Source organism: Anser cygnoides, chromosome 14, assembly GCF_040182565.1.
Source record: "Anser cygnoides isolate HZ-2024a breed goose chromosome 14, Taihu_goose_T2T_genome, whole genome shotgun sequence".
Lineage (NCBI taxonomy): Eukaryota > Metazoa > Chordata > Aves > Anseriformes > Anatidae > Anser > Anser cygnoides.
Genome location: NC_089886.1, coordinates 18,030,576 through 18,048,948, shown reverse-complemented (window position 1 = coordinate 18,048,948; position 18,373 = coordinate 18,030,576). Strand labels below are relative to the sequence as shown.

The following is an 18,373-nucleotide window of genomic DNA, read 5'->3' as shown; positions in this document are numbered from 1 at the left end:
TGCCATCTTTGTGTATTTACTTGAGCTTCTGAAGATGAGATGTTTGAATTGAGAAATACTTAGTGCCCAATTTATGGGGTTGGCTGAAGTAGAGAGAGGCATTTTAATGAAGAACTTACTGTAATAATTTAAGAAGACTAGAGTTCTCTCTCCATGTGGAGAAAATGATAAAGTTAGCTGGTTTTGTTGTCTGAAAGATGCAAGTGGGATGAAAGACAACTATGCAAGAAAGAGAGCTGAGTCTTACTGACTCATCTGATGAGAACCTGGTCTTTGTGGAAAGCCTAATGTTACACAGCCGTTTACATCCAGCAACCAGTGGGTTTAAAATGAACAGTTGGTTAGACCAAACTTGATTGAGTGAACAACAGAGCAAAGAGTAACAGGGCAAGGGGAGAAATCCATATTAACAAAAAAAAAAAAAACTAAAACAAAAAACTTGTGTTCTTGCATTTTCACTTGTAACACTTGACTGCTATTGTACTGGTGTTTTTGTTTCAAGATTGCATGCTCTTAAGCAAGGTTGCTGATAGTTGCACGCTTGCTTTGGTGTCCTTCTCCTAAGGGTGTTTTTAAGGCAAAAATCACTGTTCATAAATCAGAATGCAAAAATCTGATTAAACACCTTTTTGACCAAAAAAAAAGACATTTAAAAACACATGGAACTCTTAATGTGTAAGCTAGTCTTGTATTGCATGAGAGATTAAGAACGAATGGTAAACAAAGGCTCTACGAAGCTCAAACATACATGATGGCACTGAATTCATGTACACTTTCAACTGAACCTTAATGATGCAGAACGTGTCAAATAGCAGAAAGTTAGCAAGAGTTGGTCAATGGGTGAAAGAACACTAAGTGAAGCAAAGTACTGCAAGTATTATGGAAGTGTGCTTTTATGCCTGACTACATACTTCTTTCACATAGCCTTGAGGATTAAAACTTTCTACCTTAATTGGGAATTTTTCCAAAGTCCATTTTAAATCTTTCTTAATATTTTACACTAATAAAAACAATAGGGCAACTCAATAATTACACCAGCCTTACAGCATTGTCAGCTTTTGCTTTAATGTTAAAATATGAATAAATACCATAGAGCAGGTTTGTGAGAGATGGGGGGGGGGGGGAAGCTGAAAAGCTTTGTTAGCTTCAGTTTAAAAAAAAAAAAAGCTTTTTTTTGGAAAGCCTTGTCAGCTTCAGTTAAAGGGGTATTGCTAGTTTCATGCACATGCAATATATTTGTGATCAACCACCAATTTTTCAGTTGTTTAACTGACATGAGCTCTCGCTGTAAGAATTCATTAATTTCATGTTGTGGCATATGCCTTATTCTGTTTTGTACTGAAAGCAATATGTAACAAGAACTTATTTCTCTGATCATGTCTCTATTGGAGCAAGATCTGGGTTCTACTTTGCCTACATTTAATATGAAGAGTGCTAGAATCCGCAGTCTGGATGACCTCATTAGAGCCCACCTCCTGTTTCCCATACAAAGAAAATGGCATGAGGCTCAGTGCCAGTGCTTGGAATAAATTTATGCACAGAATGGTTGCACTTGCTCATGCTGTCTATTAAGAAGTCAAAATTGAAGTTCATATTGAGCCTTTCAAATAGTACCACTGGGAATAAAACCAAGCTTAACAGGATTCAGAACCACACGTGATCTAGGGCTTGGATTAGCATTTGGGTTTCAAAGGTCATCTGAGCTACTGCTTCTTTCAGTCCACGTGCTCTCTGCAGGCAAAAGCAGACAAAGGCACGAATGCACCGCTGAACAGCAATCATTGCCTAGACTGGAAATTCCTCCTACAGTTTGAGGCAATGCCTGAAATGCTGGTGGAAATGGATCAGGTAAGGATCTGGAGATTTACGTTAGAAGATTGCTGCCATACTTTGGTTACAAAATTGAGGCAGAATGAGAGAGAGAATTAGTTGTAGCTCCTGTAATTACAGCCTGAAATGTTAAATTATGAATGGTACGTTACAGTTATCCAGGGATGCATTATGCTGGTATGACTGATGTGGACTGTTGTCAATTTTTGATTCCACTACTCCAAGGAAGCCATGTTTCACAAAATAAATCTATTTGTAATTAAAACTAATAAAATAAACTAGAAAAAGTAGTGAATTCAGTGTAATTTAAGCTTTATTTATAACAAAATATAATTTAACAAATTGCATATAGTTTTTGTAGCAGATACAGTGGTGACAAAGCTGAAGGTATTTTACAGACGAATTTATAGTCCTAGCTTGAGACTTAGGTGCTTAATACGTTTTCCTATTTTCATCTTGATCTAAGTCTGGAAAGTAGAATTTATTTCCACTTTTTTCAAAAACATGAAGTATTGCAGTGTTTATAGGGAGGAAGGGATGCGGTTCGGAATGTGCTCAGAGTTGTTACCTTGGCATTTCCCATTTCTTCTGAATTTCAAGTTGTGAATGAGTGATATTTTGAATAAAATTCTGAGATACTGGAAAGGGAATTATTACCTATTTACAGTTCATTACAAGGGAAAAAATAAGATCTCTACCATTCAAGAAAGGAAGAATCAGCTAAAGTGTTGTTATAGGTATGCTGTTTTGTCCTGTAGTTGTTGGTTTTCTGTATGTCATGATCATTGTTAATATAGGATTCCATGCAAGTTTAATTATCTGATATTTTTCATAGTGTTTTAACTGCTGTGGTAGAAGCTCGCTCTTAATTTCTGAACTACCCCGCGGTGCCTTCAATCGCGTCAGCCTGGCCCGCATTCAGCAGGTGAAGCTGTGAGAGCACCCCGGGCGCCTTCTGGCCCCTCCCTCTGCCACAGCTCGGTGCCTCCAGCAGCAGGCGGGGCCCAGCCGGAGCCTGGGGGCGGGAGCACCCCCTGGGGGCGGGAGCTGCCGGGCCCGGGGCGTTGCGCGGTGCCCGTTACCCGGCCCCGGCCCGCAGCCGCCCCCTCCCCCAGGGCCGGCCCCGGCCGCCCCCCGCCAATCGGGGCCGGGCGGCGCGCGGCGCATGCGCGGGGCGGCCCCTCGGGGCGTGCTGCGGGGCGGCGGCAGGAGCAGGCCCAGGCCCGGGCCGCGCCGGGCCCCGCCATGGTGGGCGGCGAGAAGGAGCTGCGGATCCGCTTCGTGCCCGGCTGCTGCGAGCTGGTGGAGGTGCGCGGGGCCGGGGGGGGTTCGGCGGGGCGCTCCCTGCCCCGGCCGCGCTGGCGAGGCGCTCGGGGAGGGCCTGCGGCTGCCCCGGGAGGTGCCGGGCGGGGCGGCGGGGGCTGGGCGGCGAGCGGCGGCTTCCTGCTGCCGGCCGGGCCGGGCTCCTCGCGGCACTCCTCCCGCGGCGCCGGGTGGCTTCCTGCGAGCAGCGGCTGTGTGCGGCGGGGGCCGGGAGGCTGCCCCAGGGCTCACGGGTGGCACTTGTTAGTCTGTCACCCTCTGCTCCTGGAAAACTGCGCGTCTGGCTGCGGTCACCTGATCCTGGCTGGAGGTGTCCTGTCACGTCTCCAGAGCGTGCTTCGCTTCGCTTTCCTGCGGCCGGCCTTTGGTTTTTAGGGGCAGGTGCTGCCTGTCTGTAGAGGTGCTGGTGGTCTGTCCTGTGAGGCTCAGAAGTGCAAAACAGAGCCGGGAATCGGTGCTTTCCTGCTCTCACCCAGTGCAGACTAGCACAGGCAGCTTTAAGGAGCAGTCACTCAACGTGTATTGTGAGGCCAAATTCACTGTAAACGTAAAAGTAATTTTTTAAACATGATTTTCTGTAGTTTGTCCCTTTCAGGAAACAGTCCACGTAAAAGTTACTAATTTTCACGTGTAACTTGCAGGAATAAGTCATCCTTTGTCCACAGCCTTAGAGTTGAAGAAAATACGTGCGATGTGCCGTCAACTTTCAGCAGTTGCTTTGGACTAGGCCCACCTCTTTCTGTAGCGCACCTCTGCATTTGCCTCTGTGGAGCAAAAGTGTTCAAACCTGCAGGGCCGAGGGCAGGAACCCCATGCCGTGACCAGCAGGCAGTGGTGGGTTACGGGGCTGGAAATGTGAGAAGGCTCGGAAGGAGCTGAGTTATTACAACTGCGTAGTAGACAGTGTTTACAAAAATATTGTCAGTTATCACAAGTTGTCTGCATATAATGTGCTTGGAAGATCCAAGATGTAGAAGTTCTGTACGCCTGCAGCTTTCTTCAGTACTGACATATAAGCGCGTTTTTGTTTTTGTTGTTGGCAGGCTCTTGTTCAATGACACATGCAGAAGTAAAATGTGGAAGTAAAGGTTGCACAGACCTCCAGGAATCTTGTGTGTGTTTTCTTGAGAGCTTGAGGATCGAGTGAGTGGTGGTGGAGAGGAATGAACTTTGCAGATTCATGTGCACACCCATCTCAAGCACTGAAATGTGCTGTGGCTGAAGTGAAGCTTGAGTTAGCAGTACAGCAGTACAAATGATCACATCATTTCCACATCCATGTAGCAAAACAAAGAGCTGTATTTTTGTTTGGATACTAGACCAGTGTGCCGATTGCTGATGAATTAGTGTTGCATTTAATATTAAAATTTGTTTTCAAATGTGTAGGCCCACAGTGTAGTGTATTGTTGGAGCTTTTTACAGGCACAGTCCAAAATAATTTACTGCAGGATGTGGACCCTAAATCTGAAAGATTCAGGTCCATGTTCAAAAGAAGTTATTTCTTCTATTTCAAGTTTCATAAAGTTATCAGATTCTGAGTGAAATTAAAATTCTGCCCTTTGAGTTTGTCTATGTTGGTTGTTTGGTTTGTTTCCCCCACTTCTTGTGGAAGAAGTTTTTTATTTGAATTTTATTTTCAGCATCTTCAAGACTATGTGTAAGTACTTGGCTCGGTACAGTATCAGTGTTCCCAGATGGTTGTATTCCATGAGACACTCAAGTCAAAGCACTTGCATCACAAGGAAAGCTAATGAATACAGTGGCTCTTGCTGCAATCTTGCTAACTTTATAAGAAAGGGGACAGAAAACAAGCAAAACGACTAAATAACATTAGAAAGCAACCTTGTCCTGTTCTCATTTCCCTAGGAAGATGTTGATATTCCCAGTAGACGAGCTTTAATTACTGGTGCTACGGGACTTCTCGGCAGAGCTGTGTTTAAAGAATTCAATCAAAATAATTGGAATGCAGTTGGCTGTGGATACAGAAGAGCTCAGCCTAAATTTGAACAGATTAATCTTCTCGACTCCGTCGCAGTTCATGAGATTATCCGTGATTTTCAGGTGAGTTTTGGGAGCAGATATAAGAAGTATGGGCAGTACTTGATATGTCTAGCAGTGAGCTGGCAGTGCTGTTGTGATACTCAGGTCATGTGGCTTCGGCGGAGCTAATGCATTAGCAGAGCCCTGAAATAGGATACAGCTGTCATGCCTGATGTCTCTGGAGCGGGGGTTTGCTCTGTAGGTGCAAACAGTTCTGAACTTCCCTACGTCACCACAGGGAGAATGCAGGTGATAGATGTGTGTGTCAGTACGCTCGCATGGGTGGCTTAAATGAAAAGATAAATGTGAGTTGTTGACGCAGTAACACAAAGTAGTTCTTTTGAAGTTGAAGAACACTAGAATATAGCAGCTGTGGCATGTTGAGCGTGCAGTATGGCAAGGAGTGCCCTGTCCTTTCATGCCGACTTGCAACAGGGATATATAAAAACTGAAGAGCATGATGTAGGGTGCCGCTCTATAAAATATCTTGTTAATAGTTTGGGTATGTCAAATAAGCCGTGGGTAAATAGTTTATCCAAAAAAACCTTAACCCAACCATTTTAATTACATTATGTGAGATGTTACATTTTCCCCTGTTTTATGTTATTACACAGTTGAAGAAAAAAAAAAGACAGCCTTGGTCTTCTGTAAGATAGAAGATACTGAAGGTCATGGTTGCAAAATTAATGGTCAAAGCTTTGGTATTCTAATGTGAAACCTTGAAGCAGCTTGGTTGTTTAGCTTCCTAAGGAAAACATGCTCCTCAGATTGCAACGATTAAAAACAGTACAACTTTTATTACTTCTTACAACTTAGTAAAACACCTTTTTGCCTGAGGGAGCGGATCTCTCCAGTTAGGATGGAACTGCAACTTCTTGAGGATGTTTGTTCAAAATAATTCTTTGATTTCCAGCCTCATGTTATAGTGCATTGTGCTGCTGAGAGACGGCCGGATGTTGTAGAAAGCCAACCAGATGCTGCTTCTCAGCTCAACGTGGCTGCTTCAGGGAACCTAGCAAAAGAAGCAGGTAAGAAGACTGTCTCATGGATTTGTTTTCTTGTTAGACTACTGCATTTATTTATGCCGATGCACAAGTGAGTAAGTTGCTTAAAGTTCTGAATGTTGTTTCTGCTACCAGTGTCAGTTGATGCACTTTCTGTAAGGCTGGCTTACGTTATTCTAGGTGAAGAATCAGTGAAAAGACAAACAGAGGCAATGAATGGGGCTAGGAGATGAGGTCTTCTAGAGAGTTGCTTAAACTTCAATTAAGATTTCAAGCAAGGCGTGCATTAAAATAATGCATACAAATGTTTTCCTTCTAGCTGGAATTGGAGCATTTCTCATCTACATTAGTACAGACTATGTATTTGATGGAACAAACCCTCCTTATAAAGAGACTGATATACCAAATCCCCTGAATTTGTATGGTAAAACCAAACTGGAGGGTGAAAAGGCAGTCCTGGAAAATAATGACGGTAAGGATACACTTGCTCATTTTTCATGATTTCTATTTTTACTTAGGAGTTGATTAAGCTAACATACAACTTCGTCAGTGATAAAGTTGTGAAACTATTGACAACAGAGTTGGAAAGCAATGTGACAAGGAGTCAAGTCTCCTTGCTCATCAGGCATTTCTGTTATTTACAGGTTGACTAACTCTTAATTTGTTACTTGTGCCGCTCTTCCTTTGTCTTCCTTGTCTCTGCTGATGGACATCTACCAGAGTTTGTGTAATGTGAATCAACTATTTCTAAATAAAATATATCAGGAATATGTTGTAATAGCAGAAACTTTACCATACTTGACTCATAGCTGCTGTTACTGAGGGGAGAAGCATTGCAGTTGTTCTAAATGTGTGCTCACTTCACGGGGAAAAACAGACTTTTGATAAAACAATAATACAGACAAAATCAACATAGGCTTTTGCTTTTACTCTTCTGTTTTTCTTGCTGATTTCCTGTTGTGCTTTCTTTACATAAGACTTTGTTTTATTTTTACACGCCACATGCATTGCTTGCCACATGCATTAGATTCCTAGTATTACAACTTTCTAAGGGGTTAGTAACATTGATTTTAAGCAACGTCTTGGATTATTTTTGATATAAATCTTAATGAAAACTAACATTCAAAATGCAGAAACATACTTTTTAACATTCTGCTTAGTAAAGGAAGAAATCTTAGGACTAAACATATTCCCTTGTATGTAAAATTTAGCTCTTGTAAGAGAGGTTTGACTGTTTCTAGATAGTATGTTGTCAGTTTACACTCCTGTTTTCTCAGGAAATTTGAAGATGTCAATGCATCTGTAAAAGAGGCTTCTGATAAGTGAATGTGGTACTCTCATTCTGAGTCAGCCCTGTTTAGCCACAGGATTGACCAATTGATAAATTAGCGTGACAGTCTTTCAATAAGTAAACATAATCTGAGTTTGACTATGATGCTGTTTGCTCCCTCTTCTAGATTGGTAATGAAGATAAGATGCAACAAATTCAAGTACGTGTGGGTTTCTTGCTAGATCCTTGCCCCCGTTCAACATTGCAGTTTTGTTCCATAACCTTTTTGAGCGTGATCTATCGAGCATTAGTGGGTAGCAGCAGTGGTATTAGCAGAAAGCATTTTGAGATGGTGCCAAGTAAGATGCTTGGAAACATCAATTATGTTTCATAAACACCTATTTTACACATATTAGTCTTCTAGCCACTAAGTTGATAATACTGTACAGATAGCTTCTAGTCTATCAAATGTCTGTGGTTGTGTGAAGATATTTATTTCCCTACTCATTTCTGTTGTGTAATACAATGATCCCCACCAGTTATTTGAGTTTAATTAGTTGGGTTTTGTGTATTTTTTTAAACATGTTTTAATTTGGTTAGGAGGGGAAACAAGTTATATTCAGTATTCACACATATAAAACTAAAAAAGTCCAGTAGGTTTATAGAACTATGGGTAATGAAGCTGATGTTTGTTTCAAGTCTCTAGCTGAGAACAAAAGGAAGGTCTTACTCAGCTAATGAACACTGCTTGACAATTCTATTTTCAAGTATCTTCAGCAGTATTTAAACTAAGGAAGAACACTGGTATATGTTCACTCAGCAAGTATTTCTAGAGCAGCAGGAAATCAATGTCGTGGCTTTTTATTGTATTTGTTTTTGTTTTTCTAAGTTCTCCACTTTTATGTGACTCACACAGAGTGAGTGCTGTGTTTTTGTTTTCTTTTAACAAAAAAAATGTGCATTACTATTAATCCATGTCTTACCATTCTGGAATTTTTCCCCAAAAGATCTTTCTAGTGTTATTAACACAACTGTATGATGCTTTCCATCATGAGGTGTCCTTCCCTTAGCACTTATTTACTCCTGCTTTACTCCTGCTTTACTCCTGCTTTACTCCCAGTTCTGCTTTACTCCCACTTCTACTTTACTCCCACTTCTACTTTACTCCCACTTCTACTTTACTCCTACTTTACTCATACTCCTACTTCTCCTACTCCCACTTTACTCCCACTTTACTCCCACTTTACTCCCACTTTACTCCCACTTTACTCCCACTTTACTCCCACTTTACTCCCACTTTACTCCCACTTTACTCCCACTTTACTCCCACTTCTGCTTTACTCCTACTTTACTCCCACTCTTGCTTTACTTCCGCTTTACTCCCGCTTTACTCCCACTCCTAATTTACCCCCGTCCTACTTTACTCCTACTTTACTCCACTCATACTTTACTCCCACTCCTATCTTACTCCTGCTCTACTCCTACTTTACTCCTACTCCCGCTTTACTCCCGCTTTACTCCCACTCCTAATTTACCCCAGTCCTACTTTACTCCCACTTCTGCTTTACTCCCACTCCTATCTTACTCCTGCTTTACTCCTACTTTACTCCTGTTCCCGCTTTACTCCCGCTTTACTCCCACTCCTAATTTACCCCCAGTCCTACTTTACTCCTACTTTACTCCCACTTGTACTCCCACTATCTTACTCCTGCTTTACTCCTACTTTACTCCTGCTCCCACTTTACTCCCACTTTAATCCCGGTTTAATCCCGGTTTACTCCCACTCCTAATTTACCCCCAGTCCTACTTTACTCCTACTTTACTCCCACTCGTATTTTACCCCCACTCCTTTCTTACTCCTGCTTTACTCCTGCTTTACTCCTGCTCCCACTTTACTCCCACTTTACTCCCACTTTTCTCCCACTTTTCTCCCACTTTACTCCCACTTTACTCCCACTTCTGCTTTACTCCTACTTTACTCCCACTCCTGCTTTACTTCCGCTTTACTTCCGCTTTACTCCCACTCCTAATTTATCCGCAGTCCTACTTTACTCCTACTTTACTCCCAGTCGTACTTTACCCCCACTCCTATCTTACTCCTGATTTACTCCTACTTTACTCCTGCTCCCACTTTACTCCCACTTTACTCCCACCTTACTCCCACTCCTAATTTACCCCAGTCCTACTTTACTCCTACTTTACTCCCACTCGTACTTTACTCCCACTCCTATCTTACTCCTGCTTTACTCCTACTTTACTCCTGCTCCTACTTTACTCCCTCTTTACTCCTGCTTTACTCCCTCTTTACTCCTGCTTTACTGCCACTCCTAATTTACCCCGTCCTACTTTACTCGTACTTTACTCCCACTTGTACTTTACTCCCACTCCTCTTACTCCTGCTTTACTCCCACTTCACTCCTCCCACTTTACTCCCACTTTACTCCCACTTCTGCTTTACTCCTACTTTACTCCCACTCCTTTACTCCCGCTTTACTCCCACTCCTAATTTACCTCCAGTCCTTCTTTACTCCTACTTTACTCCCACTCGTACTTTACCCCCACTCCTATCTTACTCCTGCTTTACTCCTACTTTACTCCTGCTCCCACTTTACTGCCACTTTACTCCCACTTTACTCCCACTCCTAATTTACCCCCAGTCCTACTTTACTCGCACTTTACTCCCACTCGTACTTTACTCCCACTCCTATCTTACTCCTGCTTTACTCCTACTTTACTCCTGCTCCTACTTTACTCCCGCTTTACTGCCGCTTTACTCCCACTCCTAATTTACCCCCAGTCCTACTTTACTCCCACTTTACTCCCACTCCCGCTTTACTCCTACTTTACTCCTACTCCCGCTTTACTCCTTGTTGTGGTTTAACCCGGCTGGCAGCTAAACACCACACAGCCGTTCGCTCACCCTCCCCCCTCCCTCTCTGGGATGGGGGAGAGAAACGGGAAAGTGAAGCCGGTGAGTTGAGATAACGACAGTTTAATAAGACAGGAATATAATAATAATAGTAATAATAGTGATAATGATAATAGTATTAACAATAATAATGTGTACCAAACAAGTGATGCACAATGCAATTGCTCACCACCCGCTGACCGATGCCCAGCCTATCCCCGAGCAGCCGGCCCCCCACCCCGGCCAGCCACCCCTGTATATTGTTTAGCATGACGTCAGATGGTATGGAATACCCCTTTGGCCAGTTTGGGTCAGCTGTCCTGGGTCTGTCCCCTCCCAGCTCCTGCTGCACCCCCAGCCTGCCTGCTGGCAGGACAGAGCGAGAAGCTGAAAAGTCCTTGGCCTGGTGTAAGCACTGCTCTGCAGCGATTAAAACATCAGCATGTTATCAGCGCTCTTCTCATCCTAATCCAAAACATAGCACCCTACCAGCTACTATGAGGAAAAATTAACTCTGTCCTAACTGGAACCAGGACACTCCTACTTTACTCCTACTCCCGCTTTACTCCTACTTTACTCCTACTCCCGCTCCTACTTCGCTCCTACTTCTCTCCTACTTTAATTTCTCAATTCATTGTCTTGGCATCTATTATTATTTACTGAGATATTCTGTGCATTTGTCCTTTATGTATGATGTTTCTTATTGATTCCAAGGTTCCTATCTTTTTCTGCTGTATAATATCCTGAATATCCTCCTTTATGGAAGTGGTTTCTGCATGCCAGGTGACATGGATTTGTCTGATGCCTGATAAATACTACATACTTCTACTGTATGTAGATGGTGGGAATGTTTGTTCCTGCTTTTACTAAGGGAAGATGGGGAATGTTGGAGTAACTACATAGTTCCACTTTGTTTTTCCCTAACCCAAACAGGCTTGCAGTGTTAAGTAAAGCTTGTTAACACTGTGAAAATCAATGGCATAAATGAAAATGAGCCTATGTGAACTTAGTGTTTGTAAAAACTGTTTTAATTGAGTTAAATTCAAAATCATGTTCGGAGGACAAACATTAAGCACATACAAATTAAAAAGAAAAAGCAATTAATATCACCAACATGTTTCTTAAGGCTTCCAAAACCTCTTTCAGGTTTTACTAGAGCATTAATACCTTTCATAAGCACTGTTAATACTCTTTTTAATACTCTGTCTTTTAGGTGCTGCAGTACTTAGGATTCCTGTCTTGTATGGAGAGGTAGAAAGACTGGAGGAAAGCGCTGTGACTGTTATGTTTGATAAAGTGCAGTTCAGTAATAAATCTGCCAACATGGATCATTGGCAACAAAGATTTCCTACTAACGTGAAGGATGTAGCAACTGTTTGCAGACAACTAGCAGAGAAAAGAATGCTGGTAAGAATTTAAATAAACAAGCCTCTTCAGTGTAAAACCAGTCCCAGTTCTTTCTAAAAAACTGAGACCTGCGTCTAACTTGCCTTATTCTTTGTAGTTCTGGAACACTGGGAGGGAGGAAAGAACTGTCTGTAATAATGCAGTATGTTTTCTTTACGTGACAGTGTGTGCAGGTGTTCTGATATTTGGAACAAAAGTGGGTGAAGTAACAGAATGGATCGTTCTCAAAACTGTCACGTCTCTTCTAGTGTACAGGAGAGAAATATATTCACTGCCTTCTACAAATTGTCACTTTTGATTAAAAAAAATCATGGTGGTTGAAAGTACTTTCAAAGATGCTATTGATTACTGTATTAAGAACATCGAAAAGACAGAAGATAGTCCACTGGACTTAAATACTTCATTGCATTTATTCAGCACCGCATCTTAAGGCTGCCATCTTTGCAAAATAATGAAAATGAAAAAAACACATTGTGGATGTGGTGCTGTCAATCTCTTTGATAAGACTGTTACGTGGTTTCAAGTTTAACATGCAGAATGTGAGTGGTGTCTTCCGCATTTGTTCTTGAATTAAGTGAACAGTATAGAACAGCTGAGTTCTTCCTCAGCTGTTTAACCTTGGTTGGTTGGCTCCTTTCCTTCATGTTAATTCTACCAAATACAAACTGTCTTTGAAAAGTCTGGCCAAATAAACGTAACACAGATTTTCAGTCTCAATCTCTAGGCAGGTGTGCCCTGAAGGTATGTGAGTTGTCCCCAGAAAAGTGCAGTGCTGTAAAGTGCTTCTCAGGATGGGCTGCTGCTGGATGCTTATTCTGCACAGGAATTAGTCTGGAGGGTAGCTGCATTTTTTTTCACTAGTGCTTACTGTTTCCTCCCAGGACCCATCCATAAAAGGAACATTTCACTGGTCTGGCAATGAACAGATGACCAAGTATGAAATGGCATGTGCAATTGCAGATGCTTTCAACCTTCCCAGCAGCCACTTGAGACCGGTAAGTGATGTGTTGTTGAACGTGTAGAAAGAGGGATGTGCTTTATCATTTCAAGTAGTAGGTTACAGTCTCACAGTGGCTCCAGAAGTAAACTTCTTGGGACAATCTAGATGAGTGTGTTTAGCATAGCAGATTTATTGCTGAGGATGCTACTTTAACGTGCTGGATTATGAAAATTACCTAGCTGGTAAGCAGTATGCAGCGTAATGGTGTTTCTGCAGAGTAGTTCTATAGTTGTCCTTAGTAATGAGTAAAGCCTTTTTTTTTTTTGAGCACATTTTTTTTACCTTGTAACTAGTCACAAAAAAAATAAGAACATAGCGTAGTTGAAGGGAGGAGAGGAAATGACCCATATAGAAAGCTATGAATGGAACATATAAATGAACATATAAAAGAATACATTTTTTTTTCATTTCTGTCTGGTGATGTGTTCTTTATTTATTTTATAGATTACTGATTGTCCCGTTATGGGAGCCCTCCGTCCAAGGAATGCTCAGCTAGACTGCTCCAAGCTGGAGATGCTGGGGATTGGTCAGAGAACACCATTTCGAGCTGGAATCAAGGAATCACTTTGGCCGTTCCTTGTTGACAAGAGATGGAGGCAGACAGTCTTCCATTAGTTTGTAATTTTTTTAGTAAAAGTATGGTATGTGGCACTTTTTTAAAAGAAAAAAATAGTTTTGTATGAGTGTTCTTAAATTGTGACACTTATGCGTTTCATTTAATCAGGTAAACGTACGGTCTTGCACTAGTGAAATTGCCTAAAAAAAGTTCAGTGACAAAAACTGAGCCTGTACGATGTTGTGGATCTTTCCTTCCATTCATACCAGTGTAACTTAATGTCTATTCCTAGCAGATTATGGTTCTTAGTAATCAGTACTATTTGATGCTAAGAACTACTCAGATGACTTGTGAACTTCTTTTTGGCTGACATACGTTGTTGATGCTTAAGGTCTGTGCCATTGTTGTATATACCATTTCACTTCATTAAAAGGTATGGTCAGTTACTTTATCACCAAAAATCTGAGTTACTTGTTTTTAATTTCTGAAGGTGGCGTTACTCTGAAGGTAGACTGAAGCAGGAATTGTTAAATATTTGTTATGCTAGAGCTTGGATCAAAATGTTTTTTAAAAAAAGTGAGACTTTATTTTTGCAGTTATCAAGTGTAGTTTTTATGCTTGAAATATTTTCCAAGTGTTCTTTTATTAGAATGCCTGCAGCTTCATATTTGTACAGCAAGTTGAATGCACTTGTTCTAATGGTGACTTATAAAAGCTAGAAGAGGGTTTGGGAGGGTGGGGAAGAAATAGCTTTGACCTTTCTTTTGGGGGTGGGTATTAGAGGATTTTTTTTTTTTTGAGCAGGGGGGTTGTATTTTTTTTTTTTTTGTATAAAAGCATGAAATATCTTCATCTTTCTCTCTTTTCAATAGTATATGGGATTGGTGAAATTTAGCTGGAGGAAGATGTTGCTAGTCAATACATGTGAGAGAAGAGAGGAAAGGTATTTTCAAGAGTTTATAGCACTGCAGCTTCTTTTGCACAGACTCTCAGATCTTGCACTGATGCAGCTCATTCTGGAACAGCCAAGTGCATATGTTGAATGTTTGCACTGCAATGATATAACCACAGTAGTCTAATATAACCAAATCTTGGATCTGCTTAAATTTAGTCCTTGAAGTTGGACGCAGTAGCTACGTAAAGTGGAGGAAGAACATAGTTTGTAAAGGTGAGCTTCCTTCTGAAGATGTTAAAATCAACAATATAAATGTTCTGAGATTGCCGGCAGATCATTAGTTCATTAGTAAAACTGGGAAAAGTTGCATTTTGATGATCATTTATTTTTCTGAAACTGTAATGGAGAGGGGGTGGGGGTGTTCAGGTTAAAAAAAGGTGGGAGGGGGGCAAAAATAGACCAAGTTCAGATTTTCTAAAGGTCAGCTTTACATTCAGTCCTTCAATTTTCAACTGGCATATATTAAGAGGTCATTATCCTGATGTGTTTTTACTCTGAAGTCCTGATATACACATGGTAACCTGTTTCCAAAATGACAATAAATAAATATTGCCAGCATGAGAAACAGTTGTTGGTTCTTTTTTTCCTATCAAGATTTGTTTATTCCAAGTCATAAATATTTCCAGGTCTTGAAATCTCCGCGTGCCCTTTCTGTAATTATTTTTCTTAATTTAATGAACTATTTCCAGACGTAGATTAGGTTAGATAAGTGTTTCTCTGTCACTGTGCCACAATCTTGGGAACTTAATGTGCACATACGTTACAGACAGTTTTGAAAATACGAGTCTGAAACGGAATGTGCCTCAGTGCTTGATTGTGGAGATTCAGAGTACATCCTCTCTACTTGTGGGCAACTAATGTATATTTGAGATAATATATTTTTTTTTCTTTAAATCACAGCAAATTAACAATTAATATTAAACATCATGGAAGCAGTTAAAAAAAAGTATGAACTCATGTTCTTAAACATTTGCAGAATCATTTCTGTGTTATTTACTGAAGCGTACAATTGCTCAAACAGCAGGGAAAGGTTGGTTTGGGGAATTTTCCTAACTAGCATTCCAGACAACACTTTTGAATATGGTGTAGGCAATATAATTTATGTATGTGTTGCACCTTGTATATGTTATTCTCAAGACCTCTATTGAATTCTTTCACACAGAAAGAGGAAAAATGTGTGTTTGAAAGAGAAAGATCAGGAGCTAGTTACACTGACATCTTGCAAATCCAGAGTAGGTTTCAAAGGACCACATTATGCATGGAAGATGCAAAGAAGGCAGGGAATGTGTGTGCAGCTAAATACAAACTTTCAGTATCAATATACAATTATTTAACAGTCTAGCAATATACGGTTATTTAACAATGTACAAGGCAAATGTGTTATTTAATGTCATTTGTTCACTGGAGTTTTTCCTACCAAGAAACATTTTTCTTACTGATGAAAAGATGAAATTCATAGCTTTTACATATGTTAACTGTAATAAAATCAAGTAGCTCTATCTTTTATATAAATGCATATTTAAATCAAAATACAGATAAAACAGTTCTTCTAACAATTTAAGTCAAAATATTACAAATGATTACTGTGAAGTCTCCAGTAGTAAATGAAAAATTACTTAACCTCATCATTTCTGTGAGAAGGCCTCTGTTCAGTTTTACCTTGTCCAAAGGCATCTGCATCCTCACCTATGCCCCTTACCATAATGCTTAATGGAAGTTGCCCTGGAGAATGTAACTTCCATTACGCTTTCTTACTTGACAGACACTTTTCATGATATTCCATGATCTTCTTTGGTTGTAGATATCGAAGAAACATCTGGAGACCCTGCAAGAGCTGGTGCAACTAATGCTGTAATCTGACAACCAATTTAAAGCTGTATTGCTGCTGAAAGAGTTGTTCATACTACTCTTCCCTTTTCTTCTCTGGCTTTCTTTTCCTGGTCTCGTGGCTCTGTAGGCATTTGCAGTGATCACCAAGAGCTAGAGAACTGCTCAGGGTCAAAATCATGGTGATTGCATAAGATGCAATTTTTGTGTACAGAAAAATTTCTGTGTACTTAATTTTTAAGTGATTGTGAAGGCATGGCATTATAAAGTCCTGCTTGAATCCTCACTGTAGATTTGTTTTGATATCTATATTCATTGCTTTCTGTCAGTAAAGAGAATAAAGAAAGAGAAGTCAAGGGTTTTAAAGTTTCTTTTTTGTTGACTACAGATGCACTTTGCTTTATATTTTGCAGGCCTTCTAAACCCAAAGGATATGTTTTTCGTAAATGAAACTAAGTTTCTTACATCATCTAGTCTTATGTAACCTCCATGTAATGATTAGAGAAAGACCATAAAGATTTGTCACAAAACAAAATGAAACAAAGAAAGATGAAGTTAGCATTTTATAGAAGAAATACTTCCAATTCCTTTCTCTGTCTCCATTGTTCTTCTGGGGAAATACAGTACTGAAATTTTAAAAAGTTTAATACACCTATTTACTGCATTTTAGCAACGTAACTTGTTGACTTGGTGTAGTGATCTTTCCCGCTTATAGCTGTTTTTATGAGCATGGCTTCATAGCAATGATATTTTAATACTGGAGCATAGAGAAGAATTTCATGTTGTTCTTCAAAGAGTGACAGTTCTGTTTTTAAATTCAGCCCTTTTTGTTTTATTGTTGTGCTGAAGCACCACATAAAGCCTTGTCACTTTACATCTTCACCAACTTGTCATTGTCTTCACTTTACTCCATTAACTGAAGTATGGATCAGTTCCCAAAATGGCACACTTCTCTGCTTATAACTGATAAACTGAAAAGCCCTCAAGGAAAGGTACGGATTTCTTATTAGACTAGTGGAGTGGAAGCCATGAAGCGGTATCTACTACCAATTTCCCAGAAAGTTGGGCTCCTGTGAGTTCAATAAAAACCTGACATTTTTCAGGAGTGAGTCATTTGTGGAGATTTCTTGGCTGTTTTGGGAAGCACTAAGGTATAAAAGTGTTTGTTTTCTAGTGGAAGCTCTGTAGCAGAAATCCCAATGATGTAATATCCAATGGCTTTTGTGCACAGCTGGAGTTTCATGCCCAACAGATTTATAAAACAAGTTGTTCCTTTTTTTTTTTTCAAAAAGATGTAAACAACTTCCTTCACTGCATTTCAATTTCCCAGTTTTCTTATAAACCAAGGATTTTGCAATCAAGTTACAAAAACAAAACAAAAAGTAGATATGGAGTGACTTTCTGGAGTTCTAGATTCTATTAAATCACAAATTTCATACACTCTCTGATAAATGTTGAAAAAAAGAATAAAACTGATGTATGACATCAGCACTCTGCTATGGTACTTGGAGAGCCATAGTTTGTGAGGTGAAAGTGAAACAGGAAAATCAGATGATGGATGAAATTGTTTTGAAGAGCCACAGTTTTGAGAACATAGGTGAAAAACTCCAGATAACACAACAATTTCAGCTCAAAACAATTTCTTAGCTTCTCTTATTTTTTACTGTATGTTACACAGTAGATTTCACATGAAAGTGAGTTGTCAGAAGTTGGTGATATATCTCAGAAAAAGAAAGGTAAGGCATGAAAAGGCAGGCTGGTATTTTTGCGATCTCAGCTGTCTGAAGAGGATCTGGCCAAGCACTCCATGCACCTGTCATGTCCATATTAAATTAGTACAGCTGAGGGAAGGCAGAAGCAATTTGCTCCAAGGGCTGCATTCTTGGGCAAAAGAGATCCCAAATCTCTCTGCTGGGCGACAGCTGTTCTGTAGTCTACCCCAAACTAGTATATTCATTAGCAAAGCTACAACTGGCTTAGGCTGCAACCAAGGCAGTACCTTACTCCCATCCCCACTGCGTGCCTGAGAGATGTACGTAAAAGGCTGTTGTGAAACACAAGGACTGCAATAAGGCAGAGAGGTTGGGAATTTTAATGCATGCATTTGACAGTGGGAAGGATACTACTCAAAGAACATCTCAAATTCTGTGACATACAGTAAGCAAACCACTTCATAAAATCCGCTGTCACCTTGCTGTTCAGGCCTTTGTTGCTTCAGTATTTGTGCAATGTGGTAGTTCAGTTCTTAACAGA

General features: G+C 40.4%; 1 protein-coding gene across 1 annotated transcript; it reads left to right on the top strand.

The window, feature by feature from the left end:
- Positions 1 to 2,980: 2,980 nt before the first annotated feature.
- Positions 2,981 to 13,789, top strand: MAT2B (methionine adenosyltransferase 2 non-catalytic beta subunit). Its single transcript, XM_066977246.1, has 7 exons — positions 2,981 to 3,138; positions 5,020 to 5,214; positions 6,107 to 6,221; positions 6,517 to 6,669; positions 11,589 to 11,782; positions 12,664 to 12,777; positions 13,227 to 13,789. The coding sequence occupies exons 1-7, from the start codon at positions 3,076 to 3,078 to the stop codon at positions 13,395 to 13,397; spliced, it is 1,005 nt and encodes a 334-aa protein (XP_066833347.1). The 5' UTR covers positions 2,981 to 3,075; the 3' UTR covers positions 13,398 to 13,789.
- Positions 13,790 to 18,373: the final 4,584 nt, after the last annotated feature.

What these genes read in the sequence shown, in the direction of transcription:
- MAT2B (XM_066977246.1), top strand. Translation starts at nt 3,076, where the DNA reads ATGGTGGGCGGCGAGAAGGAGCTGCGGATCCGCTTCGTGCCCGGCTGC. An exon ending in GAACCTAGCAAAAGAAGCAG is followed by an intron (nt 6,222 to 6,516) that starts GTAAGAAGACTG and finishes TTTTCCTTCTAG; the next exon opens with CTGGAATTGGAGCATTTCTC. An exon ending in TAGCAGAGAAAAGAATGCTG is followed by an intron (nt 11,783 to 12,663) that starts GTAAGAATTTAA and finishes GTTTCCTCCCAG; the next exon opens with GACCCATCCATAAAAGGAAC.